An 18,135-nucleotide genomic window follows, 5' to 3' on the forward strand; every position below is an offset into this window, starting at 1 on the left:
ATAATAATAATAATAATAATAATAATAATAATAATAATAATAATAATAATAATAATAATAATAATAATAATAATAATAATAATAATAATAATAATAATAATAATAATAATAATAATAATAATAATGCCCACAAAATAAGCCACGCCCACAGAACCAGTAGTAAAATTTTTTAGAACCCACCCCTGTCCGTGCATGTGCAGGACCTTCAACACATGTGCAGAGTATCAAAAATGGGACGTGATGATGTCTGGGCAGGTGGGCGGAGCCTCCACTGCCGCTACCAATTCACCCAAACCGGATATAACCGGCTGAATACCACCATTGCATATAGCCAAAAGGGAGCACCAGACTGGAGAACTTGGTTTTGATTAGAACACTTTTGATGAGGTCAACTCCAATACAAGCTCCTCAGAACAGCAGATATTTATCTGGTTAAATCTTCTTAGACTAATATTTCATTTATTTCTATGCCTTCATGTTAGTCTTAACTTCTGATGTCTATATAGCCAACTCTTTGCAATTTCCTTGGCAATGTATTCAGAAATGGTTTCCCATGGCCTTCTTAAGTGAAGGGACTGGGTCAAAGTTACCGAGTTGGCTTGCCCGCTTGCACGCTTAAGGGAGGAATCGAACTTGGGTTTCCTTACTTCAAGTCCAGCATATTAATCATTACACCAAACTTACTTTCTGATCAGTTAGCACTGACAGTTCAAATAAAAGTGCACTGTATGCAATCTTTTCATACTGCAAAAACAAACGATTTTATTGTGTTACTATTTTTTTTTTTTAAATTGCATATTCCTTTGGGCAGAAATGGAATTTATTTGTCTTAGTAAAAAGAGCTACTGGATTCTCCCTGCACTATTTTGAAAAAGAAAAGAAGATGCTATACCTAATTCTAATTGTGCTTCCTATGTACTTTTTTATATAAATTCTTTTCAGAATATAACATCATTGAATAAATGTTAATATAAATATTGATGTAAATTAATATTAATATTAAAGCATTTGGAACATATGTTTAATATGAATTAATATTAATGTAAATTAACAAATATTAACAATGAAATGTATGCTTAAATTCACAAATATATCCTTAATATTAATACATATACATAAACAAAGAAATATTAATAATAAAGTACCATATACTATCCTAAAGTGCTGGATTACAACTCCCTATCAGCTCTAATCAGCATACCCAGTATAGGGGCTCTGTCAGGTATGCGGTTAGAGAAAGCAGCTCTTTTGTAACACCAATATTTGCACACTCTTAACCTGAAAGAAAGCTGTGTTTTGCCCACTGCAAGGCAGGTTGATTGCTACATTCTCTTTGAGTAAAAAAACCACTTCAACTGGTTTATCAGTAACGGACAATCTTGTCAGTCGTTTCTCCTTCCCAGTTTCTGTGCCATTCTGTTGCTTTTGATTTTCTTGTTTTCCTTGCAGATAAGAGCGAATCCAACTGTAAAACATGACGCAGATGATCGTGGTAAAGCAAGGATTTACACTGGGTTATTAGTTGGATTGTTTTGAACATTTTCCTCCCCCCCATGCTTCTAAAGGCAGCATGCCTTTAAAGACCAATTAATCGTCCGCAGATGTATCCTGGAGTATTACAGGTTGTTGGTTTTTTTAACGTGCGCTCAACCCCACGATCCAACTGGGCTTCCTTAAAATCACTGGGAATAAAGTTGGTTAAATCCCTGCTTTTTGATCTGTTGAGATGCATTAATAGCTCCCTTGGAAGATGATCTTTCTAATAAGATTCCACATGAGATTTCAACCTTGTTTCTTTCTTTCCCTTTTTGTAAGTTCCATGGCAAATAAAACTACATGATCAAAAATCGTCTAGCAAAGATTTAGTTTTTCAACAAGGTGACACCCTTTGATCTTTTATTTATTTATTTATTACATTTTTTTATGCTGCCCATTTCACCTGCAAGGTGACTCTTGGTGGCCTACAGTAAATATTGTTTGAACCAGGGGTCCCCAACCTTGGTCCCTTTAAGACGTGTGGACTTCAACTCCCAGAGTCCCTCAGCCAGCAAAGCTGGCTGAGGAACTCTGGGAGTTGAAGTCCACACGTCTTAAAGGGACCAAGGTTGGAGACCCTTGGTTTGAACCATTAGAGTAAACATTACTGAAACAAGCAGTCTATTGAAAAAAACGACATACAGAAACTCGTCATTTTCATAGTCAACTCAAAATTGCAGGTGGCGTAGAACCGTTCAATAGCCTCTCCCTCAAAATAGCAACAGTACATGGGGTAACACCTATGTTATTAAGATCAGCTGGAAAAAAAATTGGAACTTTTGTCCTCTAATTCTGACTCCACTGTGGCACAAAGACTGCTCCAGCTAGTTCCTCCTTTTAAGTCAGTATCATCCCCTTAATCAGGAATCTTCAACCTTGGCAACTTTCAGACTTGTGGACTTCAACTCCCAGAATTCTGGGAGGAACTCTGGGAGTTAAAGTCCACAAGTCTGAAAGTTGCCAAAGTTGGAGACCCTTGACCTTAATAATAAGCAGGAATTATGAGTTATTCTCTGATGAGGCATAATCAGTCACCATGGTCTACGGCAGAGGTCTTCAAACTTGGCAGCTTTAAGACTTGTGGACTTCAACTCCCAGAATTCTGGTCTACAGTTTCATGTTCTGCCTTATTTCGATCTGTTTCTATGCTCAGTGAAAGATTTGTATGATGATGTCAGCCGATTGTAAGAAGTATCACTTAACTCCCCCGCTCCCATCCTTACAAATGCTAATTTGGTTTATTCATATGCCAGGCCCTTCAATCACATGCACATTTAAATTGAAAGATCACCCCTGAGGGGAAACACGTGAAATATTAGTACCATTTTATAAATACTTAGTAAGGCCATACCTGGAATACTGCAGCCAGTTTTGGTCAACGCATTACAAAAAAAATGTTGAGATCTTTGGAAAAGGTTAGCAAAGAAGAGCAACTAAGAAGATTAAAGGCCTGGAGGAAAAAATATATAAAGAACACTTGCAGGAATTGTTTATGGCCAGTCTAGAGAAAAGACGGACTAGGGGTGACATGATAGCAGTATTCAAGAATTTGAGGGGCTGCCACAAAGAAGGGGGGGGTCGACTTATTTTTCCAAAGCACCAGAAGGCAAGGCAAGAAGCAATGGATTGAAACTAATGAAGGAGAGAAGCAACCCGAAATTAAGGAGAAACTTTCTAACAGTGAGGGCAATTAACCAGTGGAACACCTTGCATTCAGAAGTTGTGGATGCTTCATCACTGGAAGTTTTTAAGAAAAGACTGGACATCCATTCACTTATCTGAAATGGTATAGGCAGTGGTAGGATTCGGTTGGTTCACACCGGTTCAGGCGAATCGGTTGTTAAAGTACCCACCCCCATATCAAAGTGGATCCTGGGCATCGTGGTGCAATGGAGAAATGGGCAGCGGAGTGGCCGGAGTGAGAGAAGGAGAAGGCTGCTTTTCCTCTTTCTTCTTCCTGCTCCTCCTCCTTCCCTTGAGCTGGCCGCTCCGTTGCCCATTTCTTCATTGCAGTACAGCGCAGCACCCAGGATCCAGCAGGGGGGGTGTAATTTAACAACCAGTTTGCCCAGGGTCCGGTTGGCCATCACAGGAAGCTCGTCCTGCATGTGCGACGGAGCTGGAGGACAGGGATGGGCCACGCCTCCCATGCCAGTCAACCTAACCCCTGGCAAACTGGTTGTTAAATTATTTGAATCCCACCACTGGATATAGGGTCTCCTGCCTAAGCAGGGGGTTGGACTAGAAGTTGTCTTCCAGAACCTCTAAGTTGTCTTCCAGCTCTATTCTGATTGAAAACCGGTCTTACCATTAGTCACAGTAGGCAATTACTTCAGGTGGTAAATTCTGGGACACAATAATGGTATCTCCTGATTTTTCTTGAGAATTTCTTCTCCCCAGCCATATCTCTCTGTCACAGGGCACAGATTCACTTGCCAACCAGTCTATCACACTCTCATTAAACTAGCCAGCTGCAGGGAAGGAGAATGCCCTTTTTGAAGTTAAAATTGAACTGCCTGTCCAGTTTATTTCTACATGTGGAAAGTGGGAAAGACTCTACATCAGGGTGAAATCTAAAAATTTTCCCTACCGGTTCTGTGGGCGTGGCTTAATTGGTGGGTGTGGCTTGGTGGTCAGGTGACTGAATGGGTATAGTCAATAATAATAAATAATAAAAATAATAAAGTATACAAGACTTGGGAGGCACTGGTCTACCTTCTTTAAAAATAGAGGCCCTGGTCTACCAATTGCCTTTTACTGAGAAGCCCTAGTCTACCAAGTGCCTTTTTTTGGCAGGCACCAGTCTACCTTCTTTAAAAATAGGGGCACTGGTCTACTAGCTGCCTACAGCGCTGATCAGATGTAGTGCGGCCCTTTGAAGTGCTGTGGCAGTCATTTAAAGCCGTTTGCAGCTATATCACCACCGAGAGCTTCAAGGACAGAGAAGAGGAACAGCGAGGCGTGGGCATTGGAGGAGGGGCAGGGATTTTTGCTACCGGTTCTCCGAACTACCTGCCCCAATCGCTACCGGATCGCGCGATCAGGTCCGAACCGGGAGCATTTCATCCAAATAGTTATTACGAGACACAATCAGTCCTAAACAAACATATTTTATTAGAACAGCTGAGAATTACTTCATTCTCAGCTTAGTCCAAATTAAGTCCAACTCAAAGTTCTTCAGAAAAAGTCCTTCAGCCTTCTCACAAACCTTTGTCTTCTTTGGCACCCTGCAAAAGGCTTTTCTTGGCAAGAACCCCACGAAGTTCATAAACAGGAGACAAGAAATAATTGTAGCAATGTTGCTTTCCTACAAAGAACCCAAGAGCTGTTGCTGCTCTTTTAAGCCTTATGGGAGGAGCCAATCATCTCCTGGCCTTATTCCCGAGTCATTCTTTTTGCTTTAGCTGCTCCTGCCTTCTGGCATATCTTCACATGCATGCACTAGGAACAGGCTCCTCCTGTACCTCTGCCTCTCTGTTGTCCACCTCTGGAGGCTCCGGAGTCCGCGCATCACTCCCAGATGATTCTGGCCCCATCTCTGCCTGAGCCCTCATCTGGACCTTCCCCTGACTCCAGGACTGACCCATTGTCCTACCCAGCCTCCTCACTGTCTGACTCCGCTGCCAGCTCCGCAAGCTGCTGGTGGACCACCTCTATTTGGCAGTTTCCAGGATCTATATACTGTATTTACAAAATATCCTCTCTTTTTTTTTTGCACAACAATAGCCTTGGATGCTAATAATTTGGAATCATAAAGTTAAAAATCGGTGGGCTGCACTGAATCAGTGACATCCTTGTAGGCCCTCCCAATGCTATAATACATTTCTTCTTCTTTTTTTTAATCATCTGATCCACTTTTCTCTGTGTTCTTTGTACTTGGAATATTCCATCCAGATGCTAGTTATGACATATCTAAAAGCCAAAGTACTCACTCAAAAAAGTTGTATGGTGTCATTTACAGCTTTTTAAATTAAAAGCCCCCCCACACCTTTTTTTTCTTTCTTCATACATGTGATGTGTGGTATTCTTCCATGGAAAGATTCCTAGCAGTTTGATGAGCCAAGTGCCAGTTGCTGCTGTAACTCTTCTGAAATCAGAAATGTTGCACCATCGATGAATATGGCCCAATGTTTTCCTCTGGTGAGTGGAAGTTCTTAACTTCCCCTGTAATATGTGCTTTTGGAATTTTAAAAAAAAGCAGTTACTGTACATCAGTGGTTCTCAATCTTTATAGTGCTGCGACCCCTTTAATACAATTCCCCACGATGTGGCGACCCCAACCATAAAATTATTTTGGCTAGCGATCTGAACTGCTTGCGATTGCCTTGAGGACGGAGGCATTAAAGCGGAGACTCCTCCCCTATTAAGTTTATCGCGCCTGAAGCCAGATTAGGCTAGCGATTGGGAGTGATTGCAGCTGGCTTGAGAGGGAGACATCAGAGCAAAGATTTCTCTCTTTTTTAATTCATCGCCTGAAGCCAGATTAGGCTAGCGATTGGGAGTGATTGCAGCTGGCTTGAGAGGGAGACATCAGAGCAAAGATTTCTCTCTTTTTTAATTCATCGCGCCTGAAGCCAAATTTGGCTAGCGATTTGAAGAGCCTGCAGCTGGCTTGTGGAGTCAACCATTGGAGCGCGATTCTTCGACTCGCAAGTATACTTCCCATATTTCTGATGGTCTTAGGCAACCCCTGGCAAATCGTCATTCGACCCCCAACGTGGTCCTTACCCACAGGTTGAGAACCGCTGTTGTACATCATCTAGCACCTCTATTGTGATATTCCAACTAAGATGATTAAAGCAACTAAGATGATTAAAGTCCTGGAGACTAAAACATATGAAGAATGGTTACGGGATTTGGGTTTGGCTAATCTAGAGAAAAGAAGGTCTAGGTGGGACATCATAGCAGCATTCCAGTATTTGAAAGGTTGCCACAAATAGGAGAGGGTCAACTTAATTTTTTAAAGTACCAGAGGGCAGGACAAGAAACAATGGATGGAAACTAATCAAGGAGAGAAGTAACCTGGAATTAAGGAAAAACTTCCTAATAGTGAGGACAAGTAACCAGTGGAACAGCTTGCCTCCAGAAATCCTGGGCACTCCATCACTGGATGTTTTTAAGAAGAGTCTAGACAGCCACTTATCTGAAATAGTATAGATTCTCCTGCTTGAGCAAAGGGTTGAACTAGAAGACCTCTAAGGTCCCTCCCAGCTCTATTCTGAATATTCCGGTTCCCTAGTAGCAGCATTCTTGATTGCTAATCTGTTAGGGCAGCGATTGATAACACTGGGTCTTTCCAATGTTCCTGGACTCAAATTCCTGGCTTTCATACCCACTGTTTCCATGAATTGTAATTTAGTAATATGTGAAGAATACAGATTCCCCATCTCCATTTTATTTTAGGGATTCTTAGCTATGGATTGTCTTAGGGTCACTTATTGGATTAAAGACATTATCCCAAATGAAGTTGATAGAATTCTTGGAATAGTCAACAGATGAACCCAGAAGCCAGGGCTGCAACATATCAATGATTCTAAAAGCTAAGGAGAGTTGGACCAGCTGGGGCCTTGACTGAGTGATTGCTAGAAAATCCAAGAGTGGTTAGAATCCTAGGAGAAAGTAACAGCAACTATGATCATTTTGGCCAAGAAAACAATGTGGTATTGATACATCCCTACCGGTTGCACTTAACTCAAAAGAGTCTACTTTTGGAGCAAGCCCTAGCTTTTCAAATTGGTAGAAGGACCTTTTGAGGTCAGCAGGTGAGGCAATGATCAACAAACTGGGTTTATATTCTTGTTCACAGAAGCAAGCATTAATGAGAGTACAGGGCCTTGCGCTTTGTGATAGATGATGCCCACTGATGGGGAACTAGAATGAAGGACGACAGTGAAGTGGACAATTCACTGGGAAGGAGGGAGCGCATTTCCATAAAGCCTAGTCCGTAAATGGATAGGCGACAGAAGAGGAGAATAAGGATAAAGACTTCCTAGAATCCCCCAGGGTATATCCATTAGGCTGAGAGTAGTATGGGTTGTTGTTTTTTTATTTACATTTATATCCTGCCCTTCTCCGAAGACTCAGGGCGGCTTACAGTGTATAAGGCAATAGTCTCATTCTATTTGTATATTTACAAAGTCAACTTATTGCCCCCAACAATCTGGGTCCTCATTTTACCTACCTTATAAAGGATGGAAGGCTGAGTCAACCTTGGGCCGGGCTTGAACCTGCAGTAATTGCAGGCTGCTGTGTTCTAATAACAGGCTTCTTACAGCCTGAGCTATCCCGGCCCAGGGTTTAACCTGACAAGATTCTGTCTGTGATGTGTAAGCAAATGAAGAACTCAATTCTGATTGAATTGTTCTATGTCACTCTCAGGCTTAGCCTGACAAGCTTACTTTTATCCTTCTGCCATGAGTTGCTCTCTTGATTTAATTTTATATCCTCCTTAGTAATTCCCCAATAATTCCTAGTAGGTGTTGGTCTTTGGTTGTTGTTTCCCTTCTATAAAATGCTTCTTGTGCTGAGATCCATAGCAGAAGCTTGGGTTTATATTTATTCCATATTCTCATTATGGCACATGTGATAGAGAGGTTTTTAGTATCTACATTAACTTTAACGTTATCATACCATAAATATCCATGCCAGCCAAACCTCAAATTGTGCTCTTCTAACTCTAAGAATCTTTTCTTTCCCAGCAACCTCATTCTTTCATCCAAATACAAAAGCAAGCAGCAAATACAATTTCAAATATGGTAAAGCTAATATTTCTCTTTACTTTGCCTCTGGTAAAACTTTGTATTTAACTTGTGATCGTTTTTTTTCCTCTTGCTGTACAAATTTAGATATATATTTTTTACCATTGATTGATTGGTACATTGGTTGCCATAGCAAGTACTGTCTGAAACAAACAACAAACAAACAAACAGTCTAGGAAAAAGTTTCATTTTTATCACAGGAATTCTACCCAACAGTGACAATTTTAATTTTAACCCAGAGTAAGCCAGCCTGTTAAAAGGAATACTTTTGATTGCAAAGAAGTATTTTGTGGACAGTCTTTGCTTAGGAATCAGCAAGTTAATTTACTAAGAAATGAAAAAAAGGGAGAGCTACGAAAAAGATGCTGCTGGCCATGTGTTCATTTTCCCAGCCTTGCCTGCTGAAGGCGCTGGTAGAAAGGCTTCATCTTCGTTGGTTAGCCACTCAAATTTTAAAACAGAAGCTATTTATTAGATGAACTCTGTAGCAACTGGACTTGTGGTTTCTAGTTCCTAGGTAGCAACAAGATACTTAGCATGCAGAAGATCAGTCTGGTTCTTTGTCACAGAGCTGGGAAAAACTCTGATTGAAGTTATGGAGAATGCTGTAAGTCAAGGACTGAGTGACACATTGTATTAAGTAATGATTTAGGCCCAGCATGATGTTTGAAGGCAGCTGTAGTTTGTAAGTCATGATGTAAGACTCCTTGTTTAGTAAACCAAGACCTAGTACAATTATGATTGTGTAGACATTTCTAAATGAAATGATCCAATTGTGTAATTTGACATTTGGCAGCTTCTGGGGTTTAAAAAAGATCAACAGAGCATTTGATTTGCAAAAAGAAAATCTCATATTTATTTTCTTTTCCTGGAAAATGTCTTTTCTTTTCTTGTCCCATCACATAAGTCAAATCCAATCTTGTTAGAAGCAGGCTTGTTGGTTTAGACAAGGGCAGTAAAAGGGTGGAAATGGCTCTCCAACATGAGAATCTGCTCAGCAGGATCATGGTATGAAAAATAATGTTTGAAGAAGAGGTGGCTTCAGCATCTTTACAGATCATCTAAATGAATCTTCCTTCTCAGGATTCTCAACTGGATTCCCAGAAGATGTGACATGTTATGCAAAATGTGAATGGTGGATCGAGGGTCGGACAGATTGATGGATGAACTGATGGATGGAAAGACTTGGACAGACTAATGGCAAGACATACAGATCGGCGGATGGATAGACCAACAGACGGAGGGATGAACAAATGAATGGGCAGACAGATGGGTGGATGGATGGACAGACAGACAGACAGGTGGATAGATGGGCAGATGGGGGTCAGATGGATGGATGGGCAGACGGACTGATGGATGGACAGATGAATGAACATACAGAAGGACAGACAAAGGGACCAACCAACAGGCAAATGGACAGATAGATAGGCAGACGAATGGACAGACATCCAGATGAAAGAATGGTCAGACAGATGAATGGAGAGATAATAGTAATGGCAGGAATAAAATAGATGTTTCCATAGTTTGCTGTAAAATTCTCATAAGAAGAGCTACTTTAGTAACCCTTTCAAAGACAGTATGCCTCACTCCTCTATATAGCATTTCAAAAACTTTTAACTATGAACGTCACACATAGTTTTTGCAATCTTCTGAGCTATATATTACAACTTGATTCTAATGTTGTTATGTTTAACCTAGTGGTTAAAGTTAGAAATAAGGAGCCTCTGAGTTCTAGTCCTACCTTAGCCTTGTAAGCCAGCTGAGTGAACTTGGGCTAGTCAATCTCTCTCAGCTCACAGGGTTTTTGTTGTGAGGAAAATAGGAAGAGGAAGATGTGTTGGATATGTTCATTGCCTTGAGTTATTTAAAACAACAACAACAAAGATGACATAAATAAATAAAATAAAAATATGGTCTGCATTCAGCTGTGTTACCCACAGACAGTGTGTTTTCTGGAATAAAATTAAAGGCACTTCACATTAACATTTGAAAGATACTAATATTTCTTCATCAGCTTCCTGAATATTATGCAAGTATCCTCTTTAACTGAAAAATATCTCATTTATTGCCTCCTGATGTCCTGCTTTCTCTTCTGCTCAATCAACCACGCTTAAGGATGGAAACATGCTTCTTAAGAGACCCCGGGGATGACTCTGAATTCTGCTGGGCCTCTCAGTTCAGGGCTGAAATGGTGCCATTTGCCACATGAGGTGGAACAAACTATGTGGCCCCCTTCCCATTTCTCTTTACACAAGCCAACTGGAGTTGTGGGAGTTGACAACTTATTGCAGTGGCAATAAAATAGCATCTACCACTGGATCCAACGGCAGAAGACAAGCCACAAGATGCACACAGAACCATTTTCCAACATGTGATGTTAAGTCCATCACCCGCTTCCTGAAGCACCTGCCTCATTTTTGCCACCACGGAGGAACAGCATTAGAAAATCCCCAAAGACTCTTAAAACATAAAGGGAATCCTGTTAGGTTAGGCCCCAGATGTAATTTGTCTACTACTGTGTTTCTATCCTCTGGCCAGGCAGAGGCCCATGAGAAGATGACAGGTAAAATACAAGGACAAAAGCCCCATTTGGCTATTGCTACTCAGCACGTGGTATCCAGAAACAATCGGGGAACGATAGTAAGTACTGAGGGAAAATGAATGTGAATGTGAGAGAAATTAACTTGGAACTGGGTCTCTATGTTCTTGTCAGGCACGAAACGATAGAAAGATTGAAATGTGACTTCATTGTATCGATAGTCCTCAACTTACAACAGTTCGTTTAGTGACTGTTTAAAGTTACAATGGCACTGAAAAAAGTGACTTATGGACGTTTTTCACTTTTACAACATTTTAGAGCATCACCATGGTCATGTGATCAAAATTCAAATGCTTGGTAACTGACTTATATTTATGATGGTTGTGTGATGTCCTGGGGTTATGAGATCACCGTTTGCGATCTTCTCACATGCAAAGTCAATGGGGAAGCCAGATTCACTTAACAGCTGTGTTAATAACTTAACAATTACAGTGATTCACCTAACAACTGTGGCAAGAAAGATCATAAAATTGGGGCAAAACTCACTTAGCATTGTCTTGCTTAGCGACAGAAATTTGGGGCTCAATTGTGGTCGTATATATATATATATATATATATATATATATATATATATATATATTTTTTAATTTGTATACCGCCCTTCTCCCGAAGGACTCAGGGCGGTGCACAGCCAGAATAAAATACAAAAAGAACAGCACATACAATACTAAGAACAACCCTTAAAAAACTTATTCAATTGGCCAAATTTAAAATACAATAACACCCTATAAAATTTACAAAAATTTAAAACCCATAAAAGCAAATTAAAAATTTAAAAATCAAGCCAGTCCAGCTAGACGGAATAAATAGGTTTTAAGTTCATGAAAGGTCCAAGGTCGGATAGTTGACAAAGTCCAGGGGAAGTTCGTTCCATAGGTAGGAGCTCCCACAGAGAAGGCCCTCCCTGGGGCCGCCAGCCGGCATTGCTTGGCTGACGGCACCCTAAGGAGTCCCTCTCTGTGAGAACGCACCGGTCGCTGGGAGATAGACGATGGCAGTAGACGATCCCGTAAATATCCTGGTCCTAAGCCATGGAGCGCTTTGAAGGTAGTCACCAATACCTTGAAGCGCACCCGGAAGACAACAGGCAGCCAGTGCAGTCTGCGCAGGATGGGTGTTACATGGGAGCTACGAACCGCTCCCTCTATCACCCACGCAGCTGCATTCTGGACTAACTGGAGTCTCCGGGTGCTCTTCAAGGGGAGCCCCATGTAGAGAGCATTGCAATAGTCCAAACGAGAGGTAACGAGAGCATGAGTGACTGTGCATAGGGCATCCCGGTCCAGGAAGGGGCACAACTGGCAAATCAGGTGAACCTGATAAAAAGCTCTCCTGGAGACGGTCATCAAATGGTCTTCGAAAGACAACCGCCCATCCAGGAGAACGCCCAAGTTGCGCACCCTTTCCATCGGGGCCAGTGACTCGCCCCCAACAGTCAGCCGCGGCTGCAGCTGACTGTACCGGGGTGCCGGCATCCACAGCCACTCCGTCTTGGAGGGATTAAGCTTGAGCCTGTTCCTCCCCATCCAGACACATACGGCTTCCAGACACCGGGACAATACTTCGATAGCTTCGTTGGGGTGGCCTGGGGTGGAAAAGTACAGCTGCGTATCATCAGCGTACAGTTGGTATCTCACCCCAAAACCACTGATGATCTCGCCCAGCGGCTTCATATAGATGTTGAACAGGAGAGGCGAGAGAATTGATCCCTGCGGCACCCCACACGAGGCGCCTCGGGGTCGATCTCTGCCCCCCTGTCAACACCGTCTGACTACCAGTACAGAACATTGATTGTCCTGTTGCGCAATCAACATGCTCTTATATACAATATAGTAATCACTAGATCACCCAAACAATTGCAGGTCTCCCAGCTGTTAATTATCTCAAAACATTTCTGTTTACGGGCATCCCTGCAAGAAAGTTTAGTTGATTCGCCTGCAAATTCTTTCTCACTCAATACAATGTGAATGCAATTCCCTGCACCTTTATTTCTGGTATCAATCAATCAATATCAATCAATCAATCAATCTCCTCATAACAACAGTCTCGTGAGGTGAATTGGGCTGAGAGAGAAAGTAGCCAACCAAAAATTGTTCCACAATAGTATTCTCCCTAGCAGAAATCCTGTATCTCCCCCTCTGCTATTTGCACACTGAAATGAACACATGTGGAAAATCAATAATAATTAATATTTATTTATTTATTTATTTATTTTGTCACAACATCATACAAAAAGATTATATAGTATATACACATATAAACATATATAGGAAGAAGAAAAGAAAAACAATAGGACAGGAACGGTAGGCACGTTTGTGCGCTTATGCACGCCCCTTATGGTCCTCTTAGGAATGGGGTGAGGTCAATAGTAGAAAGTTTTTGGTTAAAGCTATTAGGATTATGGGAAGAGACCACAGAGTCAGGTAAAGTATTCCAAGCACTGATGATTCTGTTGCAGAAGTCATATTTTCTGCAATCTAGATTAAAGCGGTTTACATTAAGTTTAAATCTATTGGTTGCCCTTGTATTATTGCAATTAAAGCTGAAGTAGTCTTTGACAGGAAGGACATTACAATAGATGATTCTGTGAGTTAAACTTAGGTCTTGTCGAAGGCGACGGAGTTCCAAGTTTTCTAAGCCTAGGATTTCAAGTCTGGTGGGATAAGGTATTTTGTTGTTTTCAGAGGAATGGAGAACTCTTCTTGTAAAATATTTCTGGACACGTTCAATTGTATTGATGTCAGAGATGTGGTGAGGGTTCCAAACAGGTGAGCTGTATTCTAGAATTGGTCTAGCAAATGTTTTATATGCTCTGGTTAGTAGTGTGGTGTTTTGGAAAAGAAGCTACGCAAAATTAGGTTTACAACTCTTAGAGCTTTTTGCTATGTAGTTGCAGTGGGCTTTGGCACTTAGATCATTTGACATGAAAACTCCAAGGTCTTTAACGGGATGGGGTCGTCTGTAAGGTAATGTCCATCTAGTATGTACTTAGTTTTAGAGTTCTTTTTCCTATATGTAAGACTGAGCATTTGCTGGTTGAAATTTGAGCTGCCAATTTTAGACCAAGCGGTTAGATGGTCAAGGTCGTTTTGAATGATAGAAGTGTTGTCTGTGGTGTTAAATAGTTTGACATCGTCAGCAAAGAGAACACAATTACTTGAGATATGGTCACAAAGATCATTAATGTATAGAATAAAGAGTGTTGGTCCAAGGACGCTGCCTTGAGGAACGCCACTCTTGACAGGAACAGGATTTGATAAAGCATTGCCAATTTTGACCACTTGTTGTCTGTTAGACAGAAAAGCAGATATCCATTTGTGGAGGGGTCCTGAGATGCCATAGGATGTTAGTTTAAGGAGAAGTTTATCGTGTACTACTGAGTCAAAAGCTTTGCAGAAGTCTATGTAGATTGCATCTATTGATTTGCCTTGATCTAGATTTGAAGTCCATATGTTTTTGCAGTGGAGAAGTTGTAAGTTACATGATAACTTTTCCTGAAACCAAATTGTTTGTTGGAGAGTAGGTTGTTAGTTTCTAAGTGTGAGGTAATGGATTGATTGATGATAGATTCCATGACTTTGCAGGTGACGAGCAAAGGGAGATCGGTCTGTAGTTTTCGACTAAGCTGGGGTCTCCTTTTGAAGATGGGGATGACTGTGGCTAGTGACCAAAGTTTGGGAAGAGAACTGGTAGTGAAAGCTTTATCAAAGATAATACTTAGGGGTTCAGCTATATTAATGGAAAGTTTTTAAGAAATATGCACATAGACCATCAGGTCCAATAGAAAGCGATGGTTTTAAGTTGTGAAGAGCTTTACCAACGTTGTCTTCTGTGAAATCTATATGAGTTAAATCATCATAGTCATTGCTGGTTCGTTTGTGGAATGTTGGATATGTGTTATCGGAGTTAACAAAAACTGAGCCAAAGAAAATGTTGAAGAGGTTTGCTTTGACTGTTTCGTCATTGCATTCTTTGTTGTTAGAATCTTTTAGTGGTGGGATGGATCTTGAATCTTTAAGTTTACTGTTGACAAAATTATAAAAGGCACGATTGGAATTTGTGCGTAGAAGGTTTTCTTCTTGCTTGGTGTGGTAATTTGTGCATTCAGTTTTAATTTGGTTGCATATGTTTCTGTAACGGTTTCTGAAGTTTGTAACATAGCCTTGTTTGTTTCTTTTCCAGAGGATTTTTTTTGATTGAAGCTTTTTTATTGATATGGGTAGTTTGTTTTTCTTGGACATGGTAGTCATTCGTGGTACATATAATTTAATGACTCTATTGATTTCAAGTAGGAAGATTCTATAGAGGTCATCAGCGGTTATGCAGGTTGCAAACAGATTTTGCCAGTTCAGAAGTGAAAGATCGTTGTTTATAAGGTCGTAATTGGCTTTCTTGAAGTTGTAGTTGGGAGTTCTGGTGTTATGACGATTTAAGTATGGACGATATTGAGACGAAAATCAATCATGCAGTGGTCACTGTTTGAAAAGGGTTCTTTAATTTGTAGTCCGTAAATTGAGTTTGGATTGTTGCAGAAGATGAGGTCAAGGCAGTTGTTGAGTCTTGTATTGTTAGTTACAAGTTGTTCAAGACCTAGGTTTGTAACAGCGTTGTATAGTGTAGTATGGATTGGGTCAGTTGAACATTCATTGGTTGTCCAGTTAATGAGAGGTAGATTTAAGTCACCCAGGAAGATAAGAGGGTATGGGCAAGAGGTAGTCCATGTTAGCATTGAGGTTAGCATATTTGCGTGGGTAATGTCATAGTCGGGGGCTCTGTAGCATAGTAAGTATCAAGAGTAGTGTCAAGGGATAGGTCGCATACTATGGTTTCAGGAAGAGAGAGTTTATGTGCTACTTGGATATTTTTAGATTCAGTGTCTTTTGTAAAGATAGCCACTCCACCACCTCTTCGGTTTTCCCGATCTGATCGATAGACTTGATATTCTTTGTTTGAGATAATGGAGTCAGGAAGGGATGAATTCAGCCATGTTTCACAAACAAAAATGATATCAAATGTGCCACTGTTTAATAAGAGGATAAATTCAGGTAATTTGTTGACTATGCTTCTTGCATTTATCAATTTGCATTTGAGATCTGATATGATTGGTGTTGAAGAGGTAAGGGGCGTGCATACCTAGTTTTGGGTGTTAGTAGGTTGGGGGTTGTGGACAATAGATGGTTGTATAGATGGTTGGATGGTAGTTTGGGTGTTTGGATGGATGGTTGTTTGGATGGCTGGTTGGGTGGATTGTTGGGTGGCTGTTTGGATGGCTGGTTGGATGGCTGTTTGGATGGCTGCTTGGATGGCTGCTTGGATGGCTGTTTGGATGGTTGGTTGGATGGTTGGTTGGATGGCTGGTTGGATTGTTGGTTGGATGGCTGTTGGTTGGATAGTTGGTAAGATGGTTGGTTGAATGGGAGGTAGGGGGATGGGTACTTGATTGAATACTGGGATGGCTGGTTGATTGTTATGGGTGATGGGGGGTTTGGAGGTGATTTTTTGATTGCAGGTTTTATTTTTTATGCAATCAGCATGGTAGTCGATGTATAGGTTGGATTCACCATTGTCTTGTCTTCTTTTAAGTTCTGTGCGAAGTTCACGAGCGTATCCTTTGTAGAAAGGATAGGTCAGGACGTGATCTAAGTTTACTGTAGGTAGGGTTGGATTTAGCAATTGAGTTTATAGTATTTATGAATTTGCGTTTACTGTCCTCATTAGTGCATATAACTCTACAAAATCTTGGTGCTGTTGTCCCATCGCTGTTTTTATATTCTGGTCCATCTCTGGAGACAGCAATTATTTCATTTGGGGAGATGGTTGATGAATTATAATTTCCAATGATGTTGTGAATCTTATTGATATCTGGTTCATTTGTGTTTTCAAGTCCAAATAATATTGCATTATTTATTTTTTGTCCTCTCTCCATTGCATCTCTGATTAGTTGATTAGTAGTTGTTTGTTGATTGGGTTGTGTTGTATTAATTTGATGTCTAGGTTGAGTTGTAAGTTGTATATTTTGTGGTGATAGATGAGTTTGGAAGAGATTTAGATCATTAGAGTTTTCATTTTTTAGTGTTGAAATTTGTTTTATCAAATCTGTGAAACTTTGTTCAATAACTGATAGAATTTTTTTTTCTAAGTTTTGTTCAATATTTTGAATTCTTTTTTCTAGGTTTTGTTCAATATTTTGAATTCTTTTTTCTAGGTTTTGTTCAATATCACTGCTTTGAACCAAAACATCTGGAGCCAGGTGAAAATTTCAAAAACCGGACTGTACTTTGGATTCATCTTCTCTGCAGGACTGATTCTAGTCTGGGCTCTATAAAAAGCTCTGCAAATAGCTGCATTTCCTGTGGCTATGCCATTTCTGGGGCACCTCCTTGCTTCCAATTTTGCTGCAAAAATAGTGTTGAACAGTGAAATCCAACACCTCTTCCCTTCATCTTTGTCCCATGATCATTGTGGGCACTCTTTCAATTAAAAAACAATAAGCACATGAAAAAAATATTCACATATTTCAAAGGGCTTCTAGCTGAAGGTTTCCAAAGGTATTCACGTACTCTCAGGACGGGTGTCACTGAAAGATCAAAATACATTAATCTTTTCAAGGATTTTTGAATCAAGACAGATAGATATAAATAGAGATAGATAGATAGAGATAATATATAGATAGATAGATAAGATAGAGATAATAGAGATGATAGAGAGAGAGAGAGAGAGAGAGAGAGAATAGATAGACACAGAGAGAGAGAGAGATGGAGATAATAGAGATGATAGAGAGACAGAGAGAGAGACAGAGAGACAGAGACACAGAGAGACAGAGATAATAGAGATGATAGATAGATAAGGATAGATAGATGATAGATAGAGATAGAGATAGATAGAGATTAGAGATAATAGACAGAGATAGATAGAGAGATAGATAGATAATAGAGATTAGATAGATAGTAGAGAGAGGAGATAGATAGATAGATAGATAGATAGACAGACAGACAGACAGACAGACAGACAGACAGACAGACAGACAGACAGACAGACAGACAGACAGATAGATAGACATGGTAGTTGGTAGATAGATAGAGATAGATGATATAGATAAACAGATAGATGGATTATAGATAGAATGAAAGAAAGAAGGAAGGAAGGAAAGAAAAAAATGAAGAAATAAAAGAAAGAGAAAGAAACCAAGAAGGACAGATCATGAATACCCTGAAATGAAGGTATAGATTGTCCCGTTGAAGC

The 18,135-nt window shown here is 40.3% G+C and overlaps 1 protein-coding gene across 1 annotated transcript in view; it reads right to left on the reverse strand.

Annotated features, from left to right (window-relative positions):
* Positions 1–1,209: 1,209 nt before the first annotated feature.
* Positions 1,210–18,135, reverse strand: part of RPAP2 (RNA polymerase II associated protein 2) — a 94,589-nt gene continuing 77,663 nt past the window's right edge. The window contains exon 12 of the mRNA XM_058179176.1: positions 1,210–1,465. Within this exon, the coding sequence (XP_058035159.1) occupies positions 1,231–1,465 (235 nt within the window). The 3' untranslated portion in view covers positions 1,210–1,230. The remainder of the gene's footprint in view (positions 1,466–18,135) is intronic.

Source organism: Ahaetulla prasina, chromosome 3 (genome assembly GCF_028640845.1).
Source record: "Ahaetulla prasina isolate Xishuangbanna chromosome 3, ASM2864084v1, whole genome shotgun sequence".
Taxonomy (NCBI): domain Eukaryota; kingdom Metazoa; phylum Chordata; class Lepidosauria; order Squamata; family Colubridae; genus Ahaetulla; species Ahaetulla prasina.